Here is an 11,608-nt window from a genome sequence, read left to right as displayed (position 1 = left end):
GACACCACGCGGGCTAGTTGACATAGCTAGTTGCCTACACTGTGATGTGCAGTCCATTTTAGAGCACTGGTAATTCATTCATTCATTCATTCATTCATTTTCTACCGCTTAATCCCTGAGCGGGGTCACGGGTGGGGCCGGAGCCAATCCCGGCCGGCAATCGGGCGAAGGCGGGGTACACCCTGGACAGGTCGCCAATCCATCGCAGGGCTCACTGGTAATTCAGATTTGGTAATCTTGAAGTCTATATCTGGATAAGGGTGATCCAATCTAGTTTGAAAAACAGGCATAAACGCAATCTGGATTACCTGATCCTGCAGAGCAAAACATGGGATTTCTTAAATCTGGATGATTCCTATCCAGTTTAAACTTTTAGAACAACTGGCCCCTGGGTACCAACACTGGTTCATAGTCAGCCCGACTGCTGCAAAGTAATAAAATTAACTTTATTATGTTTTGTTGCGACATGTAGGCCAACATTTGCATAAACTTTGGTTGGTACTCAGGACCAGTGTGGTTCAGTTGTGTCATTCATCTGGAGACCATTTGAGTCAGAGATCATTTTTAGCTCCAGCCAAAACAGGAGTTTGTTAATGTGGTGACTTGTAGTGTGTTACCACTGTGAGTTATAGTGTTACCATGGTGACTTAGTGTTACAGTGGAGACTTGTAGTGTGTTACCGTGGCGAGCTACAGGCATTGGTGTTGCAGTTGCGGCTGATGGCTCTCGGTTTGCTGATGTTGGAGCAGAACATCCTGTGAACCATTTTACCATCAGCCTTCCTCCTGCAGCCGAACCTGGTGTACTGTTTTCCTGGCAACCAGAGATCAGATAACAACCATGCACTTTTTACCCCAATAACCAAACAACAGACTGTTAACCAGCAGCGGATTAGTTACCTCCTCCACAGGGCTTGGAGCAGTGCGACCACTTCTTCAGCGCCCACTCATAGAAGATGGCACCCTCCTGCACCATGTTGGACTCCAGCGAGGACCGGAGACGGTCCTGGATGATGTACTTATAGGACACTGTCACCTTGGAGTCGCCATCGGGGCGAACCTGATGCACAGTGGTGGTTGTTCTGGTTCAGCTTCTGATCAGACACAGCGTGAACATGTTGGACTTTCCTGGAGTTCCCTGTGTTGACGAACTCACCATGAGCAGGACCCCATACTTCAGAGGCCCTGTGGTCTGGATGGACTCCTGCTCATCAGTGTTGCTGTACTCCCAGGCTACACTGTTCTCAATCAATACTCGGGATTGTGGGAGCTCATCTCCATCGTTGAGGAAGAGGTGACCTGTCTCCTGGTTCTTTAACGCTGCAGCAGGAAAAACAAAGACAAGGTTTGGTAGTAAATGAAGACCTATGAACGTTTGTCAAGTTGAACCAAATATCCTTTTACCCAGGACATGAGGAGTCCCTTTGAACTCCTGGATCAGCAGGTGTCGCGCTCCTTTGGGGATCTCCAGGATCTTTAGGTATCCTGGGCCACAGAAACAATAATCTATTAATCGATCAATCAGTAATGACTTTACAGAGACAGGATCAGCGGCAACAACAGTGGAACTCATCAGTAACTGCAATACCCGTCGTCATCATCACTGTGTTCATACCTGTGTCACTTCACTCTCTAACATACCACTGCTTCCCAACCTGGTATCTGGTCACGAATGACAGGACAAGAGCCTTTAACACGTGACTCAACACGTTTCTACTGGACCACAAAGAAACAGAGGTTGTTCACACCTTGTTTCTTGGTGCTGCGGGTGAAGTTTCCTTTGATGACCTTGCAGCTGGAGTTATCTCCTCCACAGACTCCACATCTATCCTCCTGCTGGTCTGAAGCGATCTGCCCATCGCAACCAACATGCTGCAGGAGGAGATGAGACAAGGAGGGGACATGAAGAGAAAGGGGACATGGTGAAAGGAGACAAGTAAAGAGGCCAAGGAGATCATCAACCTGCTCAGGCTGCAGATGAAAATCAACATCTGAGTTAAATCTGACACTGCTACAGTGTTATGAAGTTAATTCATGTGTGTTACAGTAACACAGTATACCAGTACTCAGCTCCTTTACCTAAGTAAAAGCAGCAGTACCAGTGAAAATACTCTGTTACAAGTAAAAGTGCTGCACTCTAAATATTACTTAAGAACAAAAGTATTATCACCAAAATACACTTGAAGTAGCAAAAGTAATATATTAAATGCATAAGTGTGTATTTGTTTCATTTTTATAAAAACATTTTTACCAATACTTTACACATAATGCTCCCATAAAACCAATAAACTAGCCTGATAATGGACAAATGTACAACACAAACTAAATAAAGACCTCACACTCTCCTCGGACACAGACGCTGTAGGCATCACCATAAGAACACGGCGTCCCATCATGCACCATTCTGTTCATGGACACCGCCGCCGCCGTCTCCTTCGACTGGCAGTACAGATGGCAGCGCTCGTCAGCTGCAGACAAATCCAGCATATGGTGCAGGAGTGTTTATGTTTCAACAGCACAACACAGTCTGAATATCTTAAGGTGGAATATTTAAGGTGAAGCTTTGAAAAGAGACTTGAAAATATGTGGAGACAGTAAAGAGTTAACAGTGAAGAGAGGCACTGAGATCGGTCCAAAAACAGATTTCTCAGTGATGAGTTCAACATGTGAACACCCTAAGACACACAAACACACGAACAAATAATAACAGACTCACAGAAACACACAACAGAGAGAAAACTATAATCTTTAAGTTCAGAGGTAGAATTGTGTTTTAGTTTGTGTCGATGTGTGTCTGTGTCAATGTGTGTGTATATTGTGGGTATTTATGGTCAGGGTGTCTGTGTGTGTGTCAGTGTGTATATTGTGGGTATTTACGGTGTCTGTATTGATGTGTGTCTGTGTGTGTATTGTGTGTATTTACGGTCAGGGTGTTGGTACGGCAGCCAGTGGTGTTTCCTTCCTTCATGTTCAAAGAATGGATTCCAGACTTTACACTGATCCTCCCTGGAACAGAAGACAGTTCTGCAGAGCTCTGGTGTTTGACCAGTTCAATCTAACTAGACAAACTGGTGCCTTAAACACATTGTACTTCCACCTACACATCCTGTGCTGTTTTAACACACAGGCCTGCCTTCAGTCTGAACCCAACAGTAGAAACTAAGCAGTATGAATAGAGTGGTGTAGAGTACAATAGAGTCCAGTAAAATCAAGGCTGGCTGAGTAGAATATCAGCAAAGGATGAATAGAATTCAGCTGAATGTAGTGGAACAAACTTAAGTAAAGTTGAGACAAGTCAAAGGCAAACGGAATAGAACGGAGGAGGAGTCGGGTCAGGCAGAGTTGAGCCGTCTAAGTGGAGGACAATAGAGTCCATCAAGTAGAGTAAAATAAAACCCAACAGAGAGCACAGCAGATGAACTGACCTGAAGTCAGTCAGCGGTGGACACTCCTCCCGGCTGCACAGCTGGAACTCGTAACTGTTCCCGAAGCAGATGCGCCCCCCATTGGCTGGACTGAGAACAACAGCTGGTTAGTGTTTCTGATTAGTGTGTCTGATCTGTGACATCACAAGTGACTAACAGCTAACTCACGCTGGGTTGTCGCAGCGTCTGCTCCGAAACCTGACCCCGCCCCCGCAGGTCCTTGAGCAGCTGCCATACGAGCTCCATGTTCCCCAGTTACCATCTTGTCGCAGGTGTTCAGGGGTCAACTTTATACAGTAACCCTTAAAACAATGCTGTGACAAGAAACAGTTATCATGGACACAAGGTAGATCATTATACTGCCGGAGTCAAGATGGGTTTAGCCAAGCTAAACATAAAACACTCCCGGTCACTGCACTTTGGCATTTGCACAGGACCAGGATAGCATGTTTCCAGGTCTTTATGCTAAGCTAGGCTAGGCCAGTCAACAAGAAGTAGTTCCAGTCCCTGCACAGACTATGGTTGATGAGAAAGTTGATCCATCTGCACAACTGTATGGATAGTTGGGTCAAAACTTATTTATCAGATAAGTTACAATTTTTTCATGTTAATGATGAAACTTCCATGCTGTTAGTCTTGGCATTGCACAGGGCTCTGTGTTAGGTCCAATTCTCTTCACTTTATACATGCTCCCTTTAGGCAATATTATCAGGAAACACAACATAAGGCATTATAATTTACTATGTATTTGGTTTATGGTTATTAGTTTGTGGTGAGTCATCTTCGTTGATAACATGTATCTACATACACAACAGGTCAAAATGAACAGACACACTACTGGCTTACATTTATCAGCACCAGTGGGCTGTTTAACCCACAGCTGGACTATTAAACTGAAATATGATTATTTTCACACAGTATTTGACACAAGAAGTTGGAGTTTGACCCTAAAACTGTCACAGATTCATTGTTTGATGTACAAATAATGTTGTAAATAAAAGGTAACAACAGTCAGATGTGAGTTTAAAAAGAGTCCAACTAATCATCAATTTTAGACATGAACAGTGACACTGATTTGGGTCAAGTTAAACCAGCAATGTGGTGGTGCTGGACTGAGCCAGACCTTGGCTCTTCAGTGTGGACACAGTCATGGTGTGTTTTACAGATTAGATCACACTGAGTCAAACCAGACGCCCACAGCATGTCTTCTGTGTGGAGGTCCTCTTACTTTAGTTTGAGAAGAAAACAACAAACTCTGTTGAGAAAGCTGAGACGTTTCACATGAAGTCAAACTGCTGAGGTCTGATTGTGAAAACCCGTCTGGGAAAGATCACATTTCCTGTCATCACCTTTAACCCACAAAAAGTCAACTGTGTCCTCACCTTTCCTGGTCCACACTTCGTCCCGTCGAGCGGTGGGCCTTTCTTGGTCTTACAGAAGAATGGGTGGTCATAGCTGCTGCACCACAGCTGTTTACAGGGGTCATGGCTCGAATACTAGAGACACACACATATACAGCGGTAAGTTATAATCACACAGGGAGAAAGGCTCGTGCTCACAACAGGAAAAGAAAACAACCAAAAACCAGTGTGTGGAGATCTGTTGTAATAAACTGCAGAGCCTGACGTGATAAATCTGAACCACAGGGGGAAAACAGTCAGAACAAATTTCAGCCATCAGTCGAGATCACAAAGCTGCGAGGGCAAATTCAGACAAGTTTAAAGAGTCATCATGTAAAAATGCCGGAACCACCCTGAACAGTGTGCAGACTTGAATTCAATGCCGCTGATTAATTTGATGTGTGTTCGTGTAACTCGTCCACCACAGAAACATTTCTCTGATGTAATTTTTCAGTTAATATCCTGCACAGATGCTGTGTTGGCTTTGAACCTGCAGCAGGTCACATCTGTAGCGTCATCACTCAAATATTTGACTGCTTTAGAACATTTTTCATCCTAAACAGATGCCTTCTGGTTGCCATTTTATTTTTTGTCCTTGAAACATAACAGTGTCTACAGGGAGGTGGTTTCCTTTTCAACCAACAGCATCCCGTTCATTCTGCAGCCTTATCTCGCCTTTCAAAACAAACTTCTGGCTGTAAAATATTAATAACATATGTGTACATGGACCTACTGATTTCTAGAACAATCTTTTAAAAAGTTTAATTTCTCCTACAAACAGGTTGATTCCAGTTCAGGATTCTAAATGCGCTGGCAGAGTTTTCTCGTTTTAACAAAATAAGGTTTAGGACTAGACACACGTGACTTCACAGCTCAGTCATTATTTTTTGAGTATTTGCTAGTTCTGTCACTATGATTTTAATTTTATGACCTAAAATACTACTTTTCCTTGTAGTGTATTTTTAAAGTAATGTTAAGAGGAAGTATGGCGAAGAACATAACTATTAACTATTTTCTTTAATTATGTGTTTAAAAATCTACAAATCGAGCCAAGCAAAGGAGGGAGCTTCAGGAGTGTCTGCTGTCTCCAACACTACAGACAGACGTACTGCAGTACAGACACTGTATCCACTTCCAAAGTCGAAACGACACTGTTGATCCATTGAGTACTGAAACCCCGGCAGCTGAGGCTGAGCTGGCCACTCGTGGTTGAATGGGTCATCACGGAGACAGTCGTATGTTCTACAGAGACAGACAGACAAACAGTGAGCGCAGGTCAAGCCTGGTGGTATCAGAGCAAAAATGATTACTGCCAGACAGAGTTCAGTGTCTCCGCTGATTGCACTATTGTTGTAGTATCATCTGTAGTGCGCACTGCAGGTATTCGTGCAGCTCCCCCCAGCTGCACCGAGACCAGTGGTAATGGCGGAATGTGGCCTGAACCCGTGGAGACATGATGCTGCCGTCGTCATCGCAGTCATTCACCTCACTGTCGTGCTCCATGCCTAACCTGCAGGCAGACAGACAGGTAATGAAAGCAAGGAGGAGCACACTGGTATCCATAACTACACACTGAAATGATAATAAAGTTCTGAACCTTGGAAAATTTCAATACGTTATAGTAACGATAAGGGTAAGTCTGTTATCATATGATGTGTACATCTGGGAGTCAATTTGATACTGTTGTTTTTTTAAGACACATTTTTTATAAATATGTGAATTTGTTTCTTTTTACTAGTACTACCAAGACATTTGGATTTAGTTGAAGTTTGTGTATTTGTGTATCTTACACGTGTCCTGTTTCGTGTGCAGCTACAAAAGCTGAAGAAAACCCATCCTCAAAGACAAGGACACAGCTCCGATGTAATTGGCACATTCCTGTTACTGGAGCGTAACCTGCAGAGGGAGAGGTCAAAGGTCAGTAGTCATCAGGGTCAAGGCAATTAGCAGCAGAAGTGGTGTTAGTGGCAGTATTAGAAGTAGTACCCTGCATGCCGGAGGGGCCAAACTCCTGCCTGGTCAGGTATATGGTGTGGTCGTGCTGCTCAGCGTGACTCTGCTCCCTGTGCTGAAGATAGGACCAGCCACAAACATTCTCCAAACTCTTCTGTGGGTTCCCCACAGCAATCAGCTCCTGGGACTGATGGAGGGACACTGTGGGTTTTTACTGTTTTGTGTTATTTACTCATCCTATAGAGGACATCTTAGTTCATTTCCAGACAAGTTCCCTGACCATAAACCTTCAGTAGCATCAACACAGTTCAGTACCTTTGCTGGAGACAACATGATGATTCTGACCAGGACAATGTTGATGTTGGCACCCAGAGAATGGTGCTGATAGATCTCATTAACCTGCAGCAGACAGAGACACATGTTAATCTACAACATCAAATCTAACCTTATTTTTTAAAAATGTGAGAAGTTCACATCTGAATCCCAGCCTTCTTCTCAGAACCAGAATAAATCTAATGGTGGTGGAGGAGTTTCCTGGTTCCACCTTTTCTCAGGTGGTGGCCAACAAAGCTGGAGAGGCTCATCTTCCTCACAGAATGTGTTATTTTGCTGCAAAGGACTCTGAATGTTATGCAGTTTTCTGAACCAATTAGGTCAGAGGTTCACACAGGGATGCAAGATTATTTGCTTTGGACCGCTGTTTGAAGCCTCAGAGAAGGCATAACCTACAGCAGACGCTAAAAGACAATTTAGAAACATTCTCCAGCAATCATTTTTACAGTAAATCATGTCTACTTTTTGCATTTATCTCCCATTATAATCCATTATTACCAACTCAACAATTCTCCTAGTGTTTGTAACACCACATCGTTCCTTTACATCATCACTGAAAAAAAAAAACCCTTAACAACTGCACATAATACTGACATGAGATAAAATAAATATGTTCATATCAATGGATAACCAAACTAGCTATTAAAAAAGGCCCAGGATGATCCGCATACAGAGAAATGAGAGGTGTACACTATATAAAATCTCCTAAACAAATGTTATATCCTCCAGCTTCAGGAAGGACACGCAACTAGGATTTTGGTGAAGGAGGTGATGATGATTTCCACTGAAGCAATATCCTTCTACGAGTAAGTAATGATGAGAATGACATAATGTTGGGCTGGTTAACATCACATTTACAGGTGGGAGTCTGACTCCAAAAGTCTCAGATTCCTCATCCACTATAAAATCAGCTGCATATATCTTTATATAATTATCCATAAAGCTTTTGTTATTTTCAAAGGGATCTGTAATAATTGTGCCATTGCTATCCTTAATTTCTGAAATCAGTTGTAGCACTGTATAACTTTTTAACTGATGTGCTAACAGGTAACTAGCTTTGTTCCCATATTGATAAGCGCTTCTGGCTCTAAGTTACAGTCACTCTGCCTCTGTAGTGGTCAGAAGATCAAGCTCAGCCCATGGGCTCAGTTTTTCTTTATAAAGCTCAGCCCACCCACTGTCTTGGTGCAATTTTTATAGAAGCAATACAATGGGCCAAAAGTGACCAAGACTCCTGAATCAGACAGGTAAGGGTTGGCCAGAAATCCAGCAGCTTCTCTGGCAGAAGAAGGAAAATCTCAGCTAAGGGATGAGTCTGAAAAGCTGTTCCTAGCTGGGAAGGAGTGTCACATAGCTGGAAGTCTGTGGGGAAGCCTGAGGTCTGAGATCTTCCACCATCAGAGAACTGGAGCCAAGAATGAATGAGAGCCACATTTAAAATGTTGAAAGTTCTGGGCTGCCTTGGTTTACAGGTTAATTATTGTCACATGGAGGCAAGTGGAGGTTCCCATTTTACAAAGATAAAGGTGGACTAGTCTCTGTCCTGTAGACTGACCAGTCAATCAGCTCTTTATTCTTGAAGGGGTACTTGAGAGGCCAAGGGAGTTTGACCATCGTGGGCTGGGTGGTGACTAGCTTGGCTCTGATTGTACCTTTCAGCTGCAGTCCACCAACAGGCACAACAAACGCACCACTACTCAGTGTCACTGAGGTACCACCAGCTAAATTTACCACTGAATGTAAGATCTGTGTTCATGTCATCGCTTACTATGTTCATCAGGGTCAGAAGGTATTTCTGAATGTGGTCTCGGCCATGGAAAAGAAGAACTGAATAATCCACCGCCAACAAAACCTGGAGGAGCAAAAAAAATAGCAGAAAGAGAGGTTAACAGTTTGCTCACCTGCAACAGTTCAATAACCTCAGTGTTAAACAGTTCATTCACCTCGATATAAAACAGTTCAGCCTCCTCGATGTAGCGCCGGCGTCGAGCTGAGCCCGATCCTGACCAGAACATATTCTGGTTCAAGTTCAAAGAACCTAAAAGAGGACCTGCAGACAAACGAAAGATTGACCTCGGAAATCGTGGAAGTCATTTTAAACATTTTCATGCTGCTTGTTTTGTTTTTTCAGTGTTACAGCATTAGCATTGTTGTTTGTAGTTTTACTGTTAGTTTTCTGAATGATCTCTACTCTCATGTGACTCAAATGACTCTCAGGTGACCTTAATGACTTTCATATTTCAGTTTAAATATTTCCACAACAGTTTTGTTATTCTGTTGTATCCAAACACTGACTTGTATTAAATTGTTTTGTGGATTCTTTCCACCAATCAGAACCCTCGTAGCCTGTGACACGGCGACTACGACAGAGTTTACTCAGCCTTTGCCTGAAGACGACTACCTGACTCCGGGTGTTGTTGTGTCTGCAGGAGGAAGTGTTTACTGTTGTACAGAACAGAACAGAGGGAGTCGTGAAACACGACAGCTTGTTTTATGGAGATTAAACAAGGGGCCAATGGTCTGTGGTCCAGTCAACCTGAGTGCAAACATTCCGCTGCTGTTGAGTTTAACACGAACATCAGCTGAGACACTTCAAAAACTTGACTTAAAAATAGCCTCTGCGCAGCACGTCTATGTTTCTAACAGTACTCAAATACTGGTTCCTGTTGATGGAGTCTTTATGATACTTTGGTTTTAAAGAATTAAAATTATTGGCACAGATTTATATTAATAAAAATGTCAAATCATTTTAATTCAAGTTTCCATTTGACAAAAATTGTCTCTGCATCCTTTTAGTAAAAGCCTATTAATTTGAGTTGTGTGTTCAATACCAGAACCTAGTTCATAGTTTACTCTGTAGTGACAGCTGTGAGACTGAATTGATGTTTCACAATAACTGAATTAACATGATAACACCCGTGATGTGTTCAGAGAGACCTTATCTGAAAATAAACATTTTAAACACCCTTTTTCCAGTGTGCACTGAAGAACTGCTTAGCCAATCAGCACAAGAGAATGTTTGTCATCTCTTTGGATTGTTGTTTAGACATTCATCGTCGCTTCCTGTCCTCACTTCATGTACAGAAGGCCAACAGCCGGTGGAACAGTCTCTTACAGTCCATCACCTACTGTAGAGTTTCTAAACATGTGTTTGTTTGTGCTGTTATGAAAATGACAACAGTGATGTGAGCCCCTGCTGTGCTGACGGAGACTCTGTTTGAAGTGAGGGGAAATGAAACTGCCTCCTCATTGGCTGCTGCTGTTTCAGGAGTCAGGAGCTGAACTGTCCACCAACCCCGAGCCCAAACCTCCAAAAAATGCGAGTCTGGGAAACCCGGACTGCCACGTCGCAGCTGGCTCAGTGTGTGTGTGTGTGTGTGAGCCGCCTCTGCCAAGTTTCCTGGAACAATCTCACTGTTTTCACTTTGATTCTTTCCTGCTGCAGAAACAAAACAGCAGCGACTTTGACAACCAATAGGCTGCGAGTGTTTGTTCAGCACATGGCTTGTCCTCTGTGGCAGAGACACCACTAACACACTCTGCTTTTAACAAACAGACACATTTTATAAATCAAAGCAACAGTCATACGGTGGACTCACTTCTCTGTGTGTGTGTGTGTGTTTATCTCACCTGGGACAAAGTCCTCAGACCCGGGATTGACAGTGTCAGTTTGATTGACAGCCGGCTGGGCCCTGATCACGGCTGAGGAGCGATAAATGACATGTTGTCTCCCTCCTTCCTCCTCTCCTCCTCCTCCTGTAGTCAATCGATCCCACGGCTCGATGAAAAACTCGTCCTGGCTGGTACGGATCAGCCCTGCCTGGGACACACTCACAGCTCTGCATCTACTGTTTCATTTACTGTTGAATCTGCTAATCAGTCTGCTGTTGTCTAATGTACTGGCACCAAGGGAGTGCAGCCATTGTCGTTGTAACCACAGCTACAATGACAATAAAGGTATTTGATTTGATTTGTTGAATTTGTTGTGAATCTTCTATTGAATGTCTTAGAAATCTTCATTTCAGCTGCTATAATTTTAATGTCACTTAATGTTCATAATACTGACTCAGGAATCACCAGCAAATATTGAATTAAATGTAATTATGTACAAATATCTGAATCTCACTAACATATTAACACTTATATTTTACAGCTTTTCTTATCACATGGTATTTGTTGTAATGATTGTATCTGTGTTTGTAGGTTTTGTATATTCTGTTCTTTGTTTAAACCATATAAAACTGTTTTTTAAAGGTAAATAATCCTTGTTGCGAGTCAGCACATCAACATGTTCAGGTCTAGCTCAGTGTAATTAAACTGATAATAAACTTAATAAACTGACTCAGGAACAAGATTATTTCCTGTCTGAACAGTATGAAAGTCTTCCTTAGAATCAGCCTTCACAGTCTGCAGCTTCACTAATGAGGAACAACAACATGGACAGCTTGTGTGCATGATGCGCTCGGGTGCTCCTGCTGCCGTGTCCACCTGCAGGTCA

The 11,608-nt window shown here is 42.9% G+C and overlaps 1 protein-coding gene across 2 annotated transcripts in view; it reads right to left on the bottom strand.

The window, feature by feature from the left end:
• Window positions 1-11,608, bottom strand: part of LOC109955091 (A disintegrin and metalloproteinase with thrombospondin motifs 2-like) — a 20,406-nt gene that overhangs the window by 5,016 nt on the left and 3,782 nt on the right. For both annotated transcript variants that reach the window (XM_020590926.1, XM_020590927.1), the window contains exons 3-20: window positions 10,741-10,930; window positions 9,054-9,160; window positions 8,879-8,962; window positions 7,093-7,176; window positions 6,811-6,964; window positions 6,615-6,720; window positions 6,200-6,334; window positions 5,934-6,066; window positions 4,807-4,920; window positions 3,593-3,738; window positions 3,425-3,514; window positions 2,923-3,005; window positions 2,334-2,467; window positions 1,748-1,871; window positions 1,404-1,484; window positions 1,156-1,319; window positions 900-1,059; window positions 681-813 (exon numbers count right to left, since the gene is read on the bottom strand). In XM_020590926.1, coding sequence (XP_020446582.1) covers window positions 681-813; window positions 900-1,059; window positions 1,156-1,319; window positions 1,404-1,484; window positions 1,748-1,871; window positions 2,334-2,467; window positions 2,923-3,005; window positions 3,425-3,514; window positions 3,593-3,738; window positions 4,807-4,920; window positions 5,934-6,066; window positions 6,200-6,334; window positions 6,615-6,720; window positions 6,811-6,964; window positions 7,093-7,176; window positions 8,879-8,962; window positions 9,054-9,160; window positions 10,741-10,930 — 2,222 coding nt within the window. The remainder of the gene's footprint in view (window positions 1-680; window positions 814-899; window positions 1,060-1,155; window positions 1,320-1,403; window positions 1,485-1,747; window positions 1,872-2,333; window positions 2,468-2,922; window positions 3,006-3,424; window positions 3,515-3,592; window positions 3,739-4,806; window positions 4,921-5,933; window positions 6,067-6,199; window positions 6,335-6,614; window positions 6,721-6,810; window positions 6,965-7,092; window positions 7,177-8,878; window positions 8,963-9,053; window positions 9,161-10,740; window positions 10,931-11,608) is intronic.

Source organism: Monopterus albus, unplaced genomic scaffold (genome assembly GCF_001952655.1).
Source record: "Monopterus albus unplaced genomic scaffold, M_albus_1.0 scaffold13.1, whole genome shotgun sequence".
NCBI classification, from domain to species: domain Eukaryota; kingdom Metazoa; phylum Chordata; class Actinopteri; order Synbranchiformes; family Synbranchidae; genus Monopterus; species Monopterus albus.
The sequence above is the reverse complement of the archived record's forward strand: the minus strand, read 5'-3'. Positions and strand labels throughout refer to the sequence as shown.